This window comes from Bombina bombina, chromosome 3 (assembly GCF_027579735.1).
Source record: "Bombina bombina isolate aBomBom1 chromosome 3, aBomBom1.pri, whole genome shotgun sequence".
NCBI lineage: Eukaryota > Metazoa > Chordata > Amphibia > Anura > Bombinatoridae > Bombina > Bombina bombina.
The window spans coordinates 125,455,743-125,472,364 of NC_069501.1; the positions used below are offsets into that span (position 1 = coordinate 125,455,743).

The 16,622-nt window shown below is 36.5% G+C and overlaps 1 protein-coding gene across 1 annotated transcript in view; it reads left to right on the forward strand.

Moving 5' to 3' along the window:
• The window catches only part of GRIK1 (glutamate ionotropic receptor kainate type subunit 1), an 847,144-nt gene that overhangs the window by 759,581 nt on the left and 70,941 nt on the right, over window positions 1–16,622 (forward strand). Inside the window, exons 16-17 of the mRNA XM_053705180.1 lie at window positions 816–1,041; window positions 8,529–8,779. Coding sequence (XP_053561155.1) covers window positions 816–1,041; window positions 8,529–8,779 — 477 coding nt within the window. The remainder of the gene's footprint in view (window positions 1–815; window positions 1,042–8,528; window positions 8,780–16,622) is intronic.

The following is a 16,622-nucleotide window of genomic DNA, read 5'->3' on the forward strand; positions in this document are numbered from 1 at the left end:
TCCAGTTAGCTCCTGTGCAAAAATTTTTTACTTTCAACTTGTAATACATGCGCTGCCTGACATGCGCAAAAAGTTTACTTCTAGTGGAGTTAGCATGCGCGTGGGAGCGCTTGTTAAATATGGACTGCATATACTTGGGTATTTTGCAAGTATATTGCAAAATACATTCAATGCAAAACTTATATTAATTTACATTTTTAATATTATGTTCTTTAAGTCACTTTCATCACTCTTTGACAAGCCAACAGCATATTTGCAGATTAACTATAATTATCTCCAATCAGTAATTATAAACTATAAAACAAGTCCCCCAAAACAATAGAAACCAGAATATCTTAGTTTTTTTTGTTTGGTTTCTAGATTGAAGCCAACATGGTCAAGGCTTTGTATACATTACCTCCCACAGTTTCCAATTATATTAGGCTTTAGATCAATAGAATTAATTTATTATGGTTATTGGAACTTTTGAAAAATTAAATGCCTCTAATGGTACTTGCATCTGAAAGGGTTGAGAAATACATTGATCTAAAATACGCAACAGACTGTTTAATTGTTATGTTAGTAAAAAGGAAAAAAAAAAGCCAGTTAATGGTACTCAAAGTAAGTGGATTATATAGATAAAAAAAAAATACAGTCTAAATGATTCACTCTGCTCTACGGCTTTTTTTATCTTGATTGTTAAAATAAACACATAAATATTGCAAAGAGCATTCATCTTTAAGAGTAATATTGTTTTCCAAAGATTTCTCTTATTTTCTACCTTGATAATAGATTGTTGGTTGCTAGTGACTGATATGTACTTTTGATCTTTACAGAAATCCAAAATTTCAACCTACGAAAAAATGTGGGCGTTTATGAGCAGCAGGCAGCAGACGGCACTGGTGAAAAACAACGATGAGGGAATTCAAAGGGTGCTCACAACTGACTATGCTCTCCTAATGGAGTCAACCAGCATTGAGTTTGTTACTCAAAGAAACTGTAACCTCACCCAGATTGGAGGGCTTATTGACTCCAAAGGTTATGGTGTTGGGACACCTATTGGTAAGATGTCATTTCATACTGTATTTGTCAATAACTCCGTTAAACAATTGTTTTTTTCAATGGGATGTGACAGTTTCTTTCTTTTTATCTGCATCTTGACAAAAAAAAATGCACACACACACATATACTGTATGTATATATATATATATATATATATATATATACACAAGGGAAAAAATACAAAAGGTTTCTTTTATTACAATAATTTAACAAACACAGTTCAGAAATGACCCAGACAATTATGAAACCACCTTAAAAACTCATATCACCATAAACTAGCACGGTGTCAGGTTGGTGCACATGAAGAATTGCTAACCTCAATGCACGCTATTGAAATATTAAATCTAAAATATTGAAATATTAAAAAATATTAATAATTATTAAAAATTATTATACATACTGTAAAAAATGCTAAATAATGCATATATTATATATATATATATATATAATTATTTTTTACAGTATGTATAATAAAATTTTCTATATGAAGACCATAGGAATTTAAAATATTCCTAATGCACCTTTATCGCAGTTAGTCCAGCACGGTGTCGGGTTAGCACGCAAAAGATAACTATTAAGGATTTCTTTCATTCTTTAATGCGCCCCAATAGAAGTCTATGGGGAGAAGGAATTAGCTCAGTCGCAATATTCGAAGTCCTGAAGTTAACACACCTGAGTCTTTGCCTCACATGCTATCTTTTTACTTTCAACTTGTAGAAAGTGCTAATCCAGTCATGCTAATTTTTTACATTGGGTGTAGTTAGCGCTCAAGTGAAAAAGAATATTAGCGCCACTTATTACTGAGTGGAGCACAAATATCGCGCTTGCGGAAGCGTAATTTTGCACTCCACTCGTAATCTAGGACATAATAACTAACTCCACAGTCTCAACAGGGAATACTGGTAGTGGAGATGAAAGTATCCAACAGAACTCCGGATTGCAGGTAACAAAGTAATATATTATTATCATTCATTTGTATTACAACGCAAATTTCCTTAGCACTGATTAATAGAATGAATGCAAGAAAATGTCTATTAACAACAAGGTAACTGTAGAAATAGTAACTGGGATCTAACTGAAGGAACAGGAATTGCGAGGGTAGAAATAAGCTGGAGCTGAATGGAGTCACAATGAATTGGAGTACTGGAGAGGTATTGACAGAGTTAATATGGTGCAAAGTCAAGGAAACTACACGGTAACCAGATTGGGTAATGATTTGCAAATTAAAGGGATATGAAACCCCAAATTTTTATTTTGTGATTCGGGTAGATTTTAAACAACATTCTAAATTACGTCTATTACCAAATTTTCTTTGTTCCCTTGATATCATTTGTTAAAAAACAATGTGGTAAACTCAGGAATGTGATTGTGTCAGGTGCACTATATGGCAGTATTTTTACAAGAATGTTATACATTTTCAAGAGCACTAGATGTCAGCACATTTTCCTGCCACTAAGTGCTCCTAACTTGCACACTACCTTACTAACCATATGATAAGAAGTGAGTAAGTTTCTATAGAAGAATAACATATAATAGCCAACATAGGGGTTGACACATAAGTTTCATAGCATGGACTGGATATAGCCATGCAGCACCTAAGCCGCTGGATAACGACTATGTATGTGTACATGTCAATCTTAAATATGGACATGATACACTGACATAACATAAGGGTTGCCACACAGGTTTAACAGCATGAACTTGATCTAGCCATGCAGCACCTAAGCCGTTAGATAACGACTATGTATGTGTACGTAATAATCATTAATATGGACATGATATACTGACATAATGATTTATAGATTACGTAGTAACTGATCGCGGACAGGGATTTACAGTATTGATTACAACCAACGATGAGTATTTACACACGATCGATACTTAATAGATTAGCCGGTCCCCCTTTAGCACTGCTGACTCAAGATTGGTACTTCTAAAATTGTTGGATCCAATCACGCCGCAAACGGCAATCACGCCCACTACATACCGCTCTGGATTGGTCACTGAATGGGCGGACTGCAATGCGAGACAGGGATTGGCTGTGAACTTATTTACAAGCACTATATAAAGGGGTGGCACCCGGGCCTCGGCTTACTTGTTCACATTGAGAAAGGCTGATTAACACAGCCGAAACGCGTTTGTGCTGGGTACATTATCAAGGAATTTCCTTGCTTTTAATATGGATACATTAAAAATTCAATTTTTTAACTTTCACATATTTAGGGATGAGTGCTAAATAAACCCTAAACCTTTTGGTTCCCTTACCTAACCCCTCCAGCACATTTTCCTGCCACTAAGTGCTCCTAACGTGCACACTACCTACCTAGTTAACTCATCAACAAAGAGTACCATAAGAACAAAGTCAATGTTATAATAGAAGTACATTTAAAAAAAATTATTGTAAGCTCTGACTGATTGAAGAAAGGAATATCTTAGGTTTCATTTCCCTTTAAAGGAACACAAAACCCCAATTTTTTAAACAACTTATTTCACTTCTATTATCAAATTTGCTTATTTATTTTGGCATCATTTAATGAAGGAGCACGAGCAGCAATGCACTAATGGGGACTAGCTGAACACATCTGGTGAACCAATGAAAAGAGGTACCATACTTATGCGCAGCCAACAATCAGCAGCCAGCTCCCAGTAATGCATTGCTACTCCAGGGCCTACCTAAGTATGCTTTTTAACTAAGTATACCAAGATAATGAAGCCATTTAGATAACAGAGATACATTGAAAAGTTTAAAAATCACATTTGTCAGTTATTGAAAAATGTGGGTTTCATGTCCCTTTAAATGGAATTGATTGAATGTAAGAACCCTGAACCAATATGACTTCCAAAACAGACATTTAAACCAATATATATTAATTTTACATTAAATAGAATTGTTCTGGATTTTTAATATTTCCATACCAAAGATAGTTTTTCAGCACATATTTATGTTGAAGACAAATCATGCTTTACTACTCAACCAGTCACTACTTCTACAAACCCTGCCTAGATGGGAACAATAAAGTTCAAAACCTTTTGAATTATTAATCCAACAATAGTTATATATTATGTTACTTGAGACAAAATGATTGTTGCAGCATAAAATTATGCTTTCAAAGTCAAAATAAAACAAAATATGCCAGAAATCAAATTATGTTGTCTAAATATAAATGATATACTTTCTTCTTTAATAAAGTTAAGCATTATATGTATTGTAAGAATAAAATATAAGGCACGGTTTCAATATGTAATATTTGTCTCCCACAACAAATAAAATAAATGTTAACAGGGATTTTAAAATGGCTCATGTATCACAAGACAAAAGAAGAGAACAAAATAAAGTAAAATTACAAATGTAATGTACTTTCTGTTAGTTACCAAACTGTATGAAATCTATGTAACTGCAAGTGTATACATGATGTATAGCCTCAATAAAATAACATATAACAAAGAAATAGCTTTAATTTAAAGGGAAAGTCTAGTCAAATTAAACTTTTATGATTCAGATAGGGCATACAATTCTAAACAACTTTTCAATTAGGTTTATCATCAAATGTGCTTTGTTCTCTTGGTGTTCTTTGTTGAAAGCTAAACCTAGATAGGCTCATATGTCTAAGCCCCTGAAGGCCACAGCTATACAGTGCTAGTTCATGTGTGCCAAATAGATAAACATTGTGCTCACTCCTGTGGAGTTATTTATGAGTCAGCACTGATTGACTAATCTGTCAAAAGAACTGAGATAAGGGGGCAGTCTGCAGAGGCTTAGATACACAGTAATTACAGAGGTGAAAAGTGTATTAATATAAAAGTGTTGGTTATGCAAAACTGGGGAATAGATAATAAAGGGATTATCTATCTTTCTAAACAGAAAGCATTTCCAAGTAGACTGTCCCTTTAAATGTATGTTTTCAACTCTGTTCAAAAATCGCAATGTACCTTCCTATATACTTGAACAAAGACTTGGTGGTTTAGTTAAAGGGACGTTACCCATATGCTAAATCACTTGAAATGTATGCCACATATCTGTATAAAAGCTGAATTGAAAAAAGAACAACTCTATGTAAAAGGAAAATATTTTACCTCAGACTTTCCGCAGTAGCCACATCCCATTCAGAGGCTTGTCCTTTCATCTGGTATGTGTACGGCGCAGTCACTTCCAGGAGGTTTCCTATGGCATCTCAAGATCATGGTGAAATCCCACACGACTATGTTCATGATTCAGATAGCGCATGCAATGTTAACCAGCTTCCCAATGTACTTCTATTATCAAATGTGATTTGTTCTCTTGTTATCCTTTGTTGAAGACTAAAGGTAGGTAGGCTAAAAGGAGCATGCACATGCCTTTAGAATTCTATGGCAGCAGTGTTTGCAACTACACACATTAAGTATTACACATTAACAAAGGATACCAAGCTATCTAAGCAAAATTGATAATAGAAGTAAATAAGAAAGGGGCAGTAAAATAAAAATGAAACTGTAATGGGCTAGATAGAGCATAAACTTTCCAATTTGCTTCTATTATCAAATTTGCTTCATTGTTGGTATCCTCCTAGTAGGCTCAGGAGCAGCAAAGCACTACTGGGAGCTAGCTGAACACATTTGGAGAACCAATTACCAGAAGCCTATATGTGCAGCCCCCAATCAACAGCTAGCTCCCAGCAGTGCATTCCTGCCCCTGAGCATACCATGGTTTGCTTTTCAACAAATGATACCAATAGAACCAAAGTAAATTTGATAATAGGAGAAAGTTTAATTTTGACCTTACAGTCCTTTTAATGGCTGTCAGCAAATCTTAATAAAATGAAAGAGCACATGGAAGGAATCTGAGGTTTTAGTTCAAGAGCTCTGTATATATACTTAATAAACTGCATTTCAATTCAAATATATATGAAATCTAACTACAACTTTATAAAATATGCACATTAGGAGCAAGTCCTACGTAGACATTTTGATATTTCGTCATGCTTATGAAGTTTGCAGATCGTGGCAAAATCCTTATGTCTTTTGCAAAATGCTTTGCAAATGCAAATGTTGGCAGTTTTTCTATGCTTGTTTTTTGTCTGATACTTCAATATGGCTAGATTACGAGTGTAGCGCTATTTTGCGCTCCTGCTCCCGCGTTAACATAGGCTTTTTTCTTTGCGTCAGTTGAACTTCAAATATCGCAACCACATTAATGTAACACCCCTTAGACTTCAATGGAGTGTGAAAACTGCAAAAAAAAAAATAACACCCATACTCGTACACTAACCCAACCACGTTTATTCAAGAGTGCTAAACCCGACATGAAATATGAATAATTTCCCATTCGAATTCTTAAATAAATATTTCTTTGAGCCCTTAAAACTTTTTTAATAAATTAAACATTTTTTTTAAATCAGGCAGTGTTTACATGAGTGTAAATGTACTTTTTTTTACATGTACAGTATTTATGTTGTGTTTTATTCAGCTTTTTTTCTTTCGCTACCCATTATGTGATCTTTGAAGTCGCGCTAACCTGATTCGATGGCCCTCAAGTGAGCACATTTATTTCAACTCCAAATACGCACACTATATCCATTGCATGCAAATCCCCCTAAAAAACGATATCGCTAACACTACAGTTAGCGCGACACTTGTAACCTAGCCCATTATCTGTTACCCAATACATTTTTTTTATTTTTATGCATTTTTTTACATTCAAAAACAGCAAGCTATTCACTGCTATAATTACCTAGATGCAAAGTATGTGACAAATACATCACTGTATTAAAGACTTGACATTCTGTAAATAAATACAATAAATAAACACTACAATAAAAATGAGTAGTTTTGGGAACAGTATAAATACATTATCATAAAAAGCAACGTTAGAAAATGTTTCTAATTTATTTTATCTACAGAAATGATAGCTAAACATACACTCCAAGTAGCATGAGATATCTACTTATAAATATATATTGTTTTTCCTCTAGGCATCTGTAAGGATTTAGTGTATTAAACTCCTCTCACCTTAAAGTTTCCAAACTGGATTCATATTACATGTAGAAATCTGGCTAAAAATATGTCTAATGTCTTTCTATATATCAAAAGTCCACAGCAAAGAAGTCAACTTATCACAAAGATCCTGCTATTAAAAAAGTATTGGACAATAAACTGACAAAATACTAGTGTATAAATGTTGCAGGGTATTTTGGCTCCCTAACTGATGCCTTTCCAATACTTTAGACGCTCATCTTTTTTATATGGTTAGCTTACATACAGTGCATATGTAATAAATCTGCAAAATCTCAATTAATCAAATTAACTATAAGGAAAGTCAGATTTTGCAGGTTCTTCATAGACCAACAAAAAATACAGAAACAAATAGATATGTGCAATTCGTTTCGGATCGATTCGGAAATTCGGAAAATTCGGCAAATTCGGAGATTCAGATCAAACCGAATTTCCGAATTAAAATACTGCCGAATTTACAGAATAAATCCGAATTAGTTCGGATTTATTCGGTAAATTCGGATGGCCATGGATTACACTAGTATTGTACAGTATATTAGGTTATATCACTCTGCTATGGGTTACACCTAATATACAGTACATAATACTAGTCTAATCCCACCTAACACTTAACGAAATTCCAAATTTCCGAACCGAATCGAACCGAATCCAGCTGAATTTCTTCGAATCCGAATGAATCCGAAACGAATCCGAACCAAATCGATTCAAATTTTTCAGAATTCGAATCGATCCAAACCGAAATTCGAAAAATTCCAAATCGATCCGAACCGAACCAAATTTTTTCACCATGCACATATCTAGAAACAAAGACTAAGCAGTCAAAAGGAAAAAAATAAATAATCTCTAAATACATATATTTGTATTAATGAGTGCCGTGTGTTTTTGATTGTGTGATGACTATCTTGGTTTTTTATGGCGAAAGTTCTTCGGATGGCGCCTGTCACAAATTTGCTGTCACTGGACTACCCCCATACTGCTTGGTATCATTAGCTACAATTGTAGTTTGTATTAAATATTTTTTATGAATATATACTATATATCAGCAATTAAGCAAATATAATTATTGATATATGCTATGAATTAACAAATGATTTAACCTTAGTGTTAATTTTAAACCCTTTTAAATTCATTTTAGAAGATACTCACTCATTTTAGAAGATATTTACACTTTCACCAGTGCCACCCCTGGACAAGACTATTGCTGGTGAGGGTGGTGTTGATTTTAAAATAAACAGTATGTGCATAACTCATCTCTACTACAGAATGTTTACTGGCTACTGCCAGAGTTCTTTTGGTGGACAGTGGCACGGCATATAATTAGAAGTACTCAGAAACATTCATTTTTTCATCAAACAGCTGTAAGGCATTTTAAAACCCCACTGCTTTCAATTTAATTAAAAAAAAATGACTTTAATGTAACTTTGCCCTTTTATCAATCTGCAGTTACAGATCTCTGTTCGGCCTTCTGTTACTTAGTCTATATATTTTTCCCTTTTCAGGATCTCCGTACAGAGATAAAATTACCATTGCTATCCTGCAGTTGCAAGAGGAAGGAAAATTACATATGATGAAAGAGAAATGGTGGCGAGGGAACGGCTGTCCGGAAGAAGACAGTAAAGAAGCCAGTGCCCTAGGAGTGGAAAACATTGGCGGTATCTTTATAGTACTTGCTGCAGGGCTCGTTCTTTCAGTCTTTGTAGCAATAGGAGAATTCATATATAAGTCCAGGAAAAACAGTGACATAGAGCAGGTGAGTATTTGATTGATTTACTTATAAAATGAGTGTTATAAAAATCTCTGTAGAGATAAATAAATGAGCCAATTTTAGAAAAAGGATATCAATAAAATGTCCACCTATTATATTTTATTGATTATCTTTATCAGAATAAATAATAGTATAACCTTTTTGATATATGGGCTTTATTGAATTAGAAATGTATTTTATTATTGGACATGCTTTATATATAAATCAAACTTGTATTATATATTCATTATTACATTAGTGTGAAAATAAGTTTATAATTACTTTAGATTGATGGAGGTTGCTATTATTTTTTTAGATATTTATAACCAAAGTACGAGCTGGACATGTGGTTCATTAATACCTTATTTCTTAAAGGGATATGAAACAATTTTTTTTTTCTTTCAGGATTTCATGAAAATGGGCCAGCTCCTAAGCTTACATTCCTTCTTTTCCACATAAAGATACTAAGAGAACAAAGAAAGTTGATAATAGGAGTAAATTAGAACATTGTTTAAAATGTCCTGCTCTATCTGAATCATGAAATAAACAATGTGGGTTTCATATCCCTTTAATGTGGTGTTGTGTATGTTTAGGTGCAACACAAGAAAAGGTTAAAAAAAATCCTGCAAATACAATGAGTTTTCCTAAGTTGCATAAATGGAAAGAAATATGCTTACATTATCTTGACATACTAAAATATATTTTTATTTAATAATCTGATTTATTACATTTAATGATCCTACTTTCTTAAAAGATGATGTATTCAATTTTTCTTCTAAAATGTTAAATTAAATTTAGATTTTGAGCATAAGGCATCCTTTTTATTTACTCAATTTTCTAAAATATATAATTTTTCATAAAGCATAATTATATGTTCAATACAATTCAGTCTTTAAAAATAAATTTTTAATGAAACAGAGGAAAGTGATAAAAAAAAAATGTAAAATCTATAAGATAAATTAGTTTATACTTCATTTATATTGCAAACATAAATAAATATCAACTACTATTGGGGTAAAAAAATAGGAAGTTCTTTCCTAAGATATAGTGAGTCCACGGAATCATCAATTACTAGTGGGAATATCACTCCTGGCCAGCAGGAGGAGGCAAAGAGCACCACAGCAAAGCTGCTATATATGTCACTACCCTTACCCATAACCCCCAGTCATTCTCTTTGCCTCTAGTGCAAGGAGGAGGTGAAGTAATTAGGTGTTCTTCTATCAAGATTTTTTTATTTTGAAGTCAGGGCAGGATTGCTCTGATCTTCCATCACAATTTGGGGATAGCTGTACTCCACGTTAGTCTCTTCAGCAGGGCTTTGTTCTTCTGGGGCTAGAAGGCAGGCACTGTTGGGGTTAAGGACCCTCTGCTGTTAAGTGGGACAAATCCTGAGGGATACTTAGGGCAGTATGAAGGCACATTAGTCATGAGACTTGGAGACTAGGGGTTAATCTCCTTCATAGTAAGGAAGGGGTTAATCAATTTGGGGCTTAAATCTTCTTTGTGTACTGTTTGATTTTTAACCTGTATTTTGGGCAGCTTCCTATTGTAGGGTCTGAGAGAAATCGTGTTGGGCTGCATAGCTAGGAACTCTCATTGTCTTATGAGAAGTAATATCTCTGAGTAGGGGTATTCTATTCCGCTTTTTTAGGAAGCGGAGCGATGCCTTTTATAAATTTTACTTTTGTCTGTACCCTGCACAAATTTGTATGTTGTAGTAGAAGCACCATCTTAGGTGCTTTTTGTGCGGCAAGATTAAGCGCAATGTTTGCGCGCATCATCACCATGCCGTTTTGTGGTCCCGCCTCCTTCATTTCAGGAGGAGAAGCGCCATCTTGGACTGCTATTTTGATGTCTCTGCATCGTTCTCTGACCAAGAGCAGAGCAGCGTTTCTGCTCTGCACAGTTTTGAAAGTTAATAGTGCTGTGAGGCAAGCAGATTTGCCGTATTCAGGCTCTCCATTGTAATTTTACAAACGGAGCTTGTATAGAGTTTTAGTCTGCTGGGTTTTTTCAATCTTTAGAGTACCTATATTTATTTTTTATTTGTGTAAATAAACAATGGTAATCTGTCTCTCCATTTCCCTCAGGGATACCATGGGAGAGGAATTTTGTCTTTTATCAAAGAGAAGACCTTTTCTTTGCTCTGGTATGGTGCTCTATTGCATAAGTTTGTTACATGGGCCATGTTCATATCCCATATTTATGTTAGAGTTCCTTCATATAAGGAATTGTTATCATAATTTCTATAGACAATTCTTACGCTGATATTTTTTCATTTAAAGTGATAGCACAAGTTAAAAATGTTTTTGTTTTTTTTTAGCCTCATGTCTCTCAGGGTTAGGCTGTTTAGGCAATGCCACAGCTTTCTCCTTAAACGTCCCAAGCCTTCATGGCGTCACATGCAGTGCCCTGTGGTTCCTCTCAATCTCCTGGAGGAGTGTATTTGCCTGCAGATTTTGCAGCTCAGGTATTCTTGCAATATCTGAAGCTTTATCTGTCTTTCTTTTTCTTCAGGGAAAGTGCAAGAGGATATTTATATATTCATAGTAAGGTTTCTGCTCAATTTCTGCTATAAAATATTGCTTCCCTCATTAGTCTGATGCGTTGCAGTAGCTAGTAGCTTCTGAGGGTTATATTTCAGATTCATATAGTGTAATTCCTTCATCTGATGCTGAAGAGTATCCGTCAGATTTAAGCTTGAACACCTTCGTGTATGGTAAGGAGGTTTTGGCTAATTTGGGGCGACTCTGATACACATGTCGTTGTCAACCCTAAGAATCTAGTAAACTTTATAGATAATAGGATTCTTCTGTGGAAGTTGTTCCTGTTCAGGCCGTGCTAGGAGATTTTTCACAGGAATGGGAGAGGTCAGGGTTTCCTTTTTTCCCTGTCTCCTGTCTTTATAAAGATGTTTTCAGTCGCTGTCTCCATTAAATATCACGGCGCATGGTGCCTTAAGTAGTAGGGCATTTCTACTCTGGCTATGAGAAATACGATTCCTAGAGGGGATAGCTTTTCTTTTCAGGATCAATGGACTAAGCTGGGACTTACATGGAAGTTTGGTATGCCACTGTGTCTAGTGTGGCTTCTTATGGGTTCAATGCCTTTTTACGATTCCATTTTGGTAGAGACTCCTTTGGGGCAGATCCAGTACAGAATTAAGGCTCTTTAGCTAGCCAATTCCTTATTTCTGATGCTTCCAAGCATTTTCTGATGGGAGTCAAGATATCTGGCTTCGCTGAACTAGCCGCGGGGCGTTTTGGACAGTGGATTTTTCCACTGGTACATCCGTACAATGGTAAGACCTTGTTTGGTCCTGATCTGTAAGGCGTAGTTCTGATATTAAAGGAGTTTGGCCTAAATCCAGGATTAGTCCAAGTGGGGGGTTAATTCTCTCTGTTTGTCTTCAAACTTGGATACGAGATGTCCCAGATAGTCTGTGGACATAGTGCATTAGGGTTTCTACGCAGTAGTCCTTCCTTCTCTGCCTGATGCAGGTTCCACCTTTCAATTTTATCTGCAGGCCAGATAACTGTGAGACATTTTTGTGGTGCTTCGGGATTTCTCTTCCCTGTAAGGGATAGTTTCAGTTCCTGTAAGAGAACAGGGCCTAGGATTTTATCCTTCCTCTTTGAGGTTCCTGATTAGGAGGGAATTTTCGTCCTATAGTAGACTTAAAGTGTCTCAACAGGTTGTCTCAGGGTACCATTCTTCAATTGGAAACCAGTGTTTCCTTTCTTCCTTTTTAACTGGGAAGGGTCAATTCATAGTGACCATGGTCCTGGATTATGCGTATATTGCAGGTTCCTGAGGTTTGCCTTTCTGTCACACACTTTCAGTTTGTGGCTCTTCCCTTTGGCCTTGCTATGGTTCTCATAGCGGCTGTATTGGCAGGAATCAGGTTTCAGGGAGTTGCCGTGGTGCCATTCCTGGATGTCATAATGGTTCAGGCACCATGTGTTCAACAAGCAATCTCTCATGCTGAGATATTGTTGTCTTTCTTCATTCCTCGATTGGAAGTGAATCTGAAAATACGTTCCCTTGGTCCAGCTACAGAGGTAGTTTCTTAGGGACCAGATTGGTTTACTTCTCTCTGAGGTTATTTTTGACAGAGGTCAGGACATAGAGGATTTTTCTTCTTTCCTCTTTCGGCACTCTACGGTTTGGCCTTATAGGGGCCTGATGTATGGAATGATCTGATGATTGCTTAATGGGACATCATCCCTTTGTCTGATCCATCTGAGACTCTGCGGTTATGCATGTTCAGATAGTGGACCAAGGATTTTGTGGCTCTGTCTTAGAGAATAGATCTAGATCTGCTGACATGAGATTCTTCCCTGTGATTCAGAGAGGGGAATTAGTGGTAGAGCGCTCGCTTTGCTTGCGAGAGGTAGTGGGATCGTTACCCACATTCTCCAGAGTCTTTTGGGTTTCTCAGGAGCATCTGCCTTGAGGAGCATTCTTCCAGAGGCCTTTCTGAGTAATAGTCACGGTCGCTAGCCTGTTGGGTTGGTGTCTATGTACTTGGGAGGAGGTTGCTCTCCACATCACCATCTTGGAGTGGAGAGCGATCTACAATGCTCTGACGACTTGGCCTCCGTTGTCCTATCCGTTTTTTCAGGTTATAGTTGCCATTTTTTCTCAGTGGTTTCCATTAACCACCTGGGAGGACCCTGAAGTTCCTTTGCCAGGATTAACATGGATTGTTCGGTGGGAGGCTGCTCACATTCTAGTTTATCCACTATTCACATTTCAGTGTATACTGGGTGCTGTTAGTTTTTTCATCCCGGGAGTGGGTTTTCCCGGAGGTGTTCTCCAGGTTAACTTTCACATGGGGGTGCTGGAGTTGGAGATAACAGTGCGCCACGTTTCCAGGTTATGTTTAGGGTCAGAGATTAGCAGGCTGCTCTGCTAAATACCCTGGCGGTTCCTTGGGATTTCAGTCTGATGTCTCTCCTGCACGAGTCTTTGCTCGTGTAAAATGGGAGTGAGCATCAGTATTGTTATAAGTTCCTGCATAGTCTCGCAGGATCTTGTTTTCAGACCTAGCGGAGATGCATTTTTTCCATCTTGGTTGATCCTGTGGAAGGACCTTCTACTTCGGGGTCTTTTCTTTCATTCAACTTCTTTTTCTCTGAAGCTTTCTGCTTGGAGATTGACTGCTTAGTTATGTCTAAGCGTGGTTTTTCTGAATCGGTCATTGAGATCATGATTCAGGCTCGCAATTCTGTTTCTAGTTTTTTTTTTTACCATAAGATATGGCGTAAATTCCCTGATTGGTGTGAATCCATGGATTTCTCTCCATGTCTGTCTGGAGGACGGTTTGTCGGTCAATTCTCTAAAGGGTCAGTTTTCTGTGTTATCTTTTTGTACACAAGTGTCTGGCAGATGTGCCAGACGTGTATACTTTTGTCAGAACCTGGTTAGTATCAGGCCTGTTGAAGTCTGTTGCTCTTCTTGGGGCTTTACCTTTGTTTCAAGGTTTTTGCAGCAGGCTCAGTTTGAGCCTTAGCATTGGAATTTTCTTTTTTTATATATATTCTGTGTTCCTGTGGTACCCTTTGTTAAATAGTAAACCTAGGTAGGCTCAGGAGCGTGCACATGTCTTTAGTACTCTATGGCAGCAGTGTTTGCAACAATTTATAACATTGCTACAAACATTGTTATGAAACAGCTGCCACAGATTGCTAAAGACATGTGCATGCTCCTGAGCCCATGTGAGCCTTCCTAGTTTTATTTTTCAACAAGGAATACCAAGAGAAAAATACCTTTTTATTTTAAACTATAATATTCTAAACAATGAAAGTTTCATTTAAATTTTACTGTCCCATTTTTTTCCCTTTCATTATTCATATGTAGCATAACATTTTAAACAACTTTCCATGATCAAATTGGCTTAGCTCTCTTGGTATCCTTTGTTTAAGGAGCAACAATGCACTCACTGGGAATAAGCTGTACACATTTGGTGAGGCAATGACAAGAGGCATATATGGGAAGTTACTATTCAGCAGCTAGCTCCCAGTAGTGCATTGCTTCTCCTTAGCCTACCTAGGTATGCTTTCAACAAAGGATACCAAAAGAGCAAAGCAAATTAGATAACAGAAGTAAATTGGAATGTTGTTTAAAATTGCATCTTCTGAGTCATGAAAGTATAATTTTTACTTCCCTGTCCCTTTAACACAACTTTTAAGCTATGGTTCTATTTTCATATTTAAAATTAGGAACATGCATTTAATAATGTGATCAGTCAAATTGAATGCCAGTACATCTGATCTAAGCTTATTTTTATCTGTTTCCTGGTAAATAGATCCAAACTGATTTTTCTGCAGAATAGTCTTGTCTATAATTTGTTTAACTTTGGACTTTATGGGGACGAATTATCATGCTGCAAATGCAGCAGTTTCCGTGCGAGCCTTCAGGCTCACCAGAAACAATGGTTAAGACGCAGCGGTCGTAAGACCACTGCTCCTTAACTCATCCGCCACCTCTGAGGTGGCAGATAGCAATCATCCCGATCGGATAAGATCGGGATGATTGACACCCCTGCTAGCGGTCAGTTGGCCACGAATGTGCAGGGGGCGGCATTGCACAAGCATTTCACACGAAATGCTTGTACAATGATAAATGCCAACAGCGTATGCAGTCGACCTTTATCGATGTCGGGCGGACATTATCCGCTACAGAGGATCATGTCCACCCGACACTTGATAAATCGTCCCCTATGTCTAAATAACTAAATTAATAGATATGATGTAGTGCAGTCAACATATACAAATCCTTTAGACAGATCTTATATGTTCTTTATCTCAACTGTTAAACCAAACAGGTTCTTATTTTTAATGTTTTGTTTAGGGGGGACCTATGTAAGTATAGTGTGCAGAAAATTTCAGGTTTGAGATTTTCCTTATGGGGGCAAGAAGGTGCAATTTGTTCCCATTTCCCCTGATGTTCGGGTTGATTATCTCTGAGGGGGGGGCCAGATAGGAACCTGAAATTTCCATAGATATAAGTCCTCTATAGTAGCATTCTACTATAATTTTGAGTTTGAGATTCCTTTGGATACAGAGCTAGGGCTAGTAGAAATCTGGGGAAATGCCTACTATATTTATGTGTTTTCAGAAATTAATATATATGTAATATAAAAACTAAAAAAAATCAACAGTTTTTACAGTAATTATTTTTATGATTGTTAGCGAGGTCTAAAGTGCTACTACGTTTGATATTGGAAACAGTGAAGCATGATTTATCATGTTGGTACAGACGCAAAAATGACATTAGGACAGGAGGACTTGTCTATGCATCTGTGCATGCCCAACAAGTGTGTGGACAAAAGTATTGAAAAAGGAAAAATATTTCTCTTTTCTGGGGGCGCACTGCCTCTTATTTACTATATAAATGATAAAGGTTAAGTTGATATTTGTACAAAAAGGTTTTACAATATTGAATTGTTTCCCTAGATATTATATAAAAGGGAAAGGGAAAATATAAATCATTTTAAATAATATTATATTGTAATCAATTTGTGTCCAAACAAAGTTCACCAATGAATATGGGAAAGTTTCATTTTCTGGTGGCACTAAATAGGAAAAAGCATATGGGCCAGCTGACACTCTCAACGGCCAGCTCGCTGTTTACTCCTGATAGTGGTTTGGTCTGAGACTCAATGGATGTCGGCTCCTTGTGACGTGGTCTGGATATACTGAATACCGTTTCCTTGTGATGCTGTGTTAGCCTCCGTGTGCCGTTAACATGGGGTCATCTGATAAGGGAAACCAGATAAGTACCCATGATCCATGTAACATTACATATTACCAGAGGTTACTGCAATCTGTATAGCTCAAGGAGA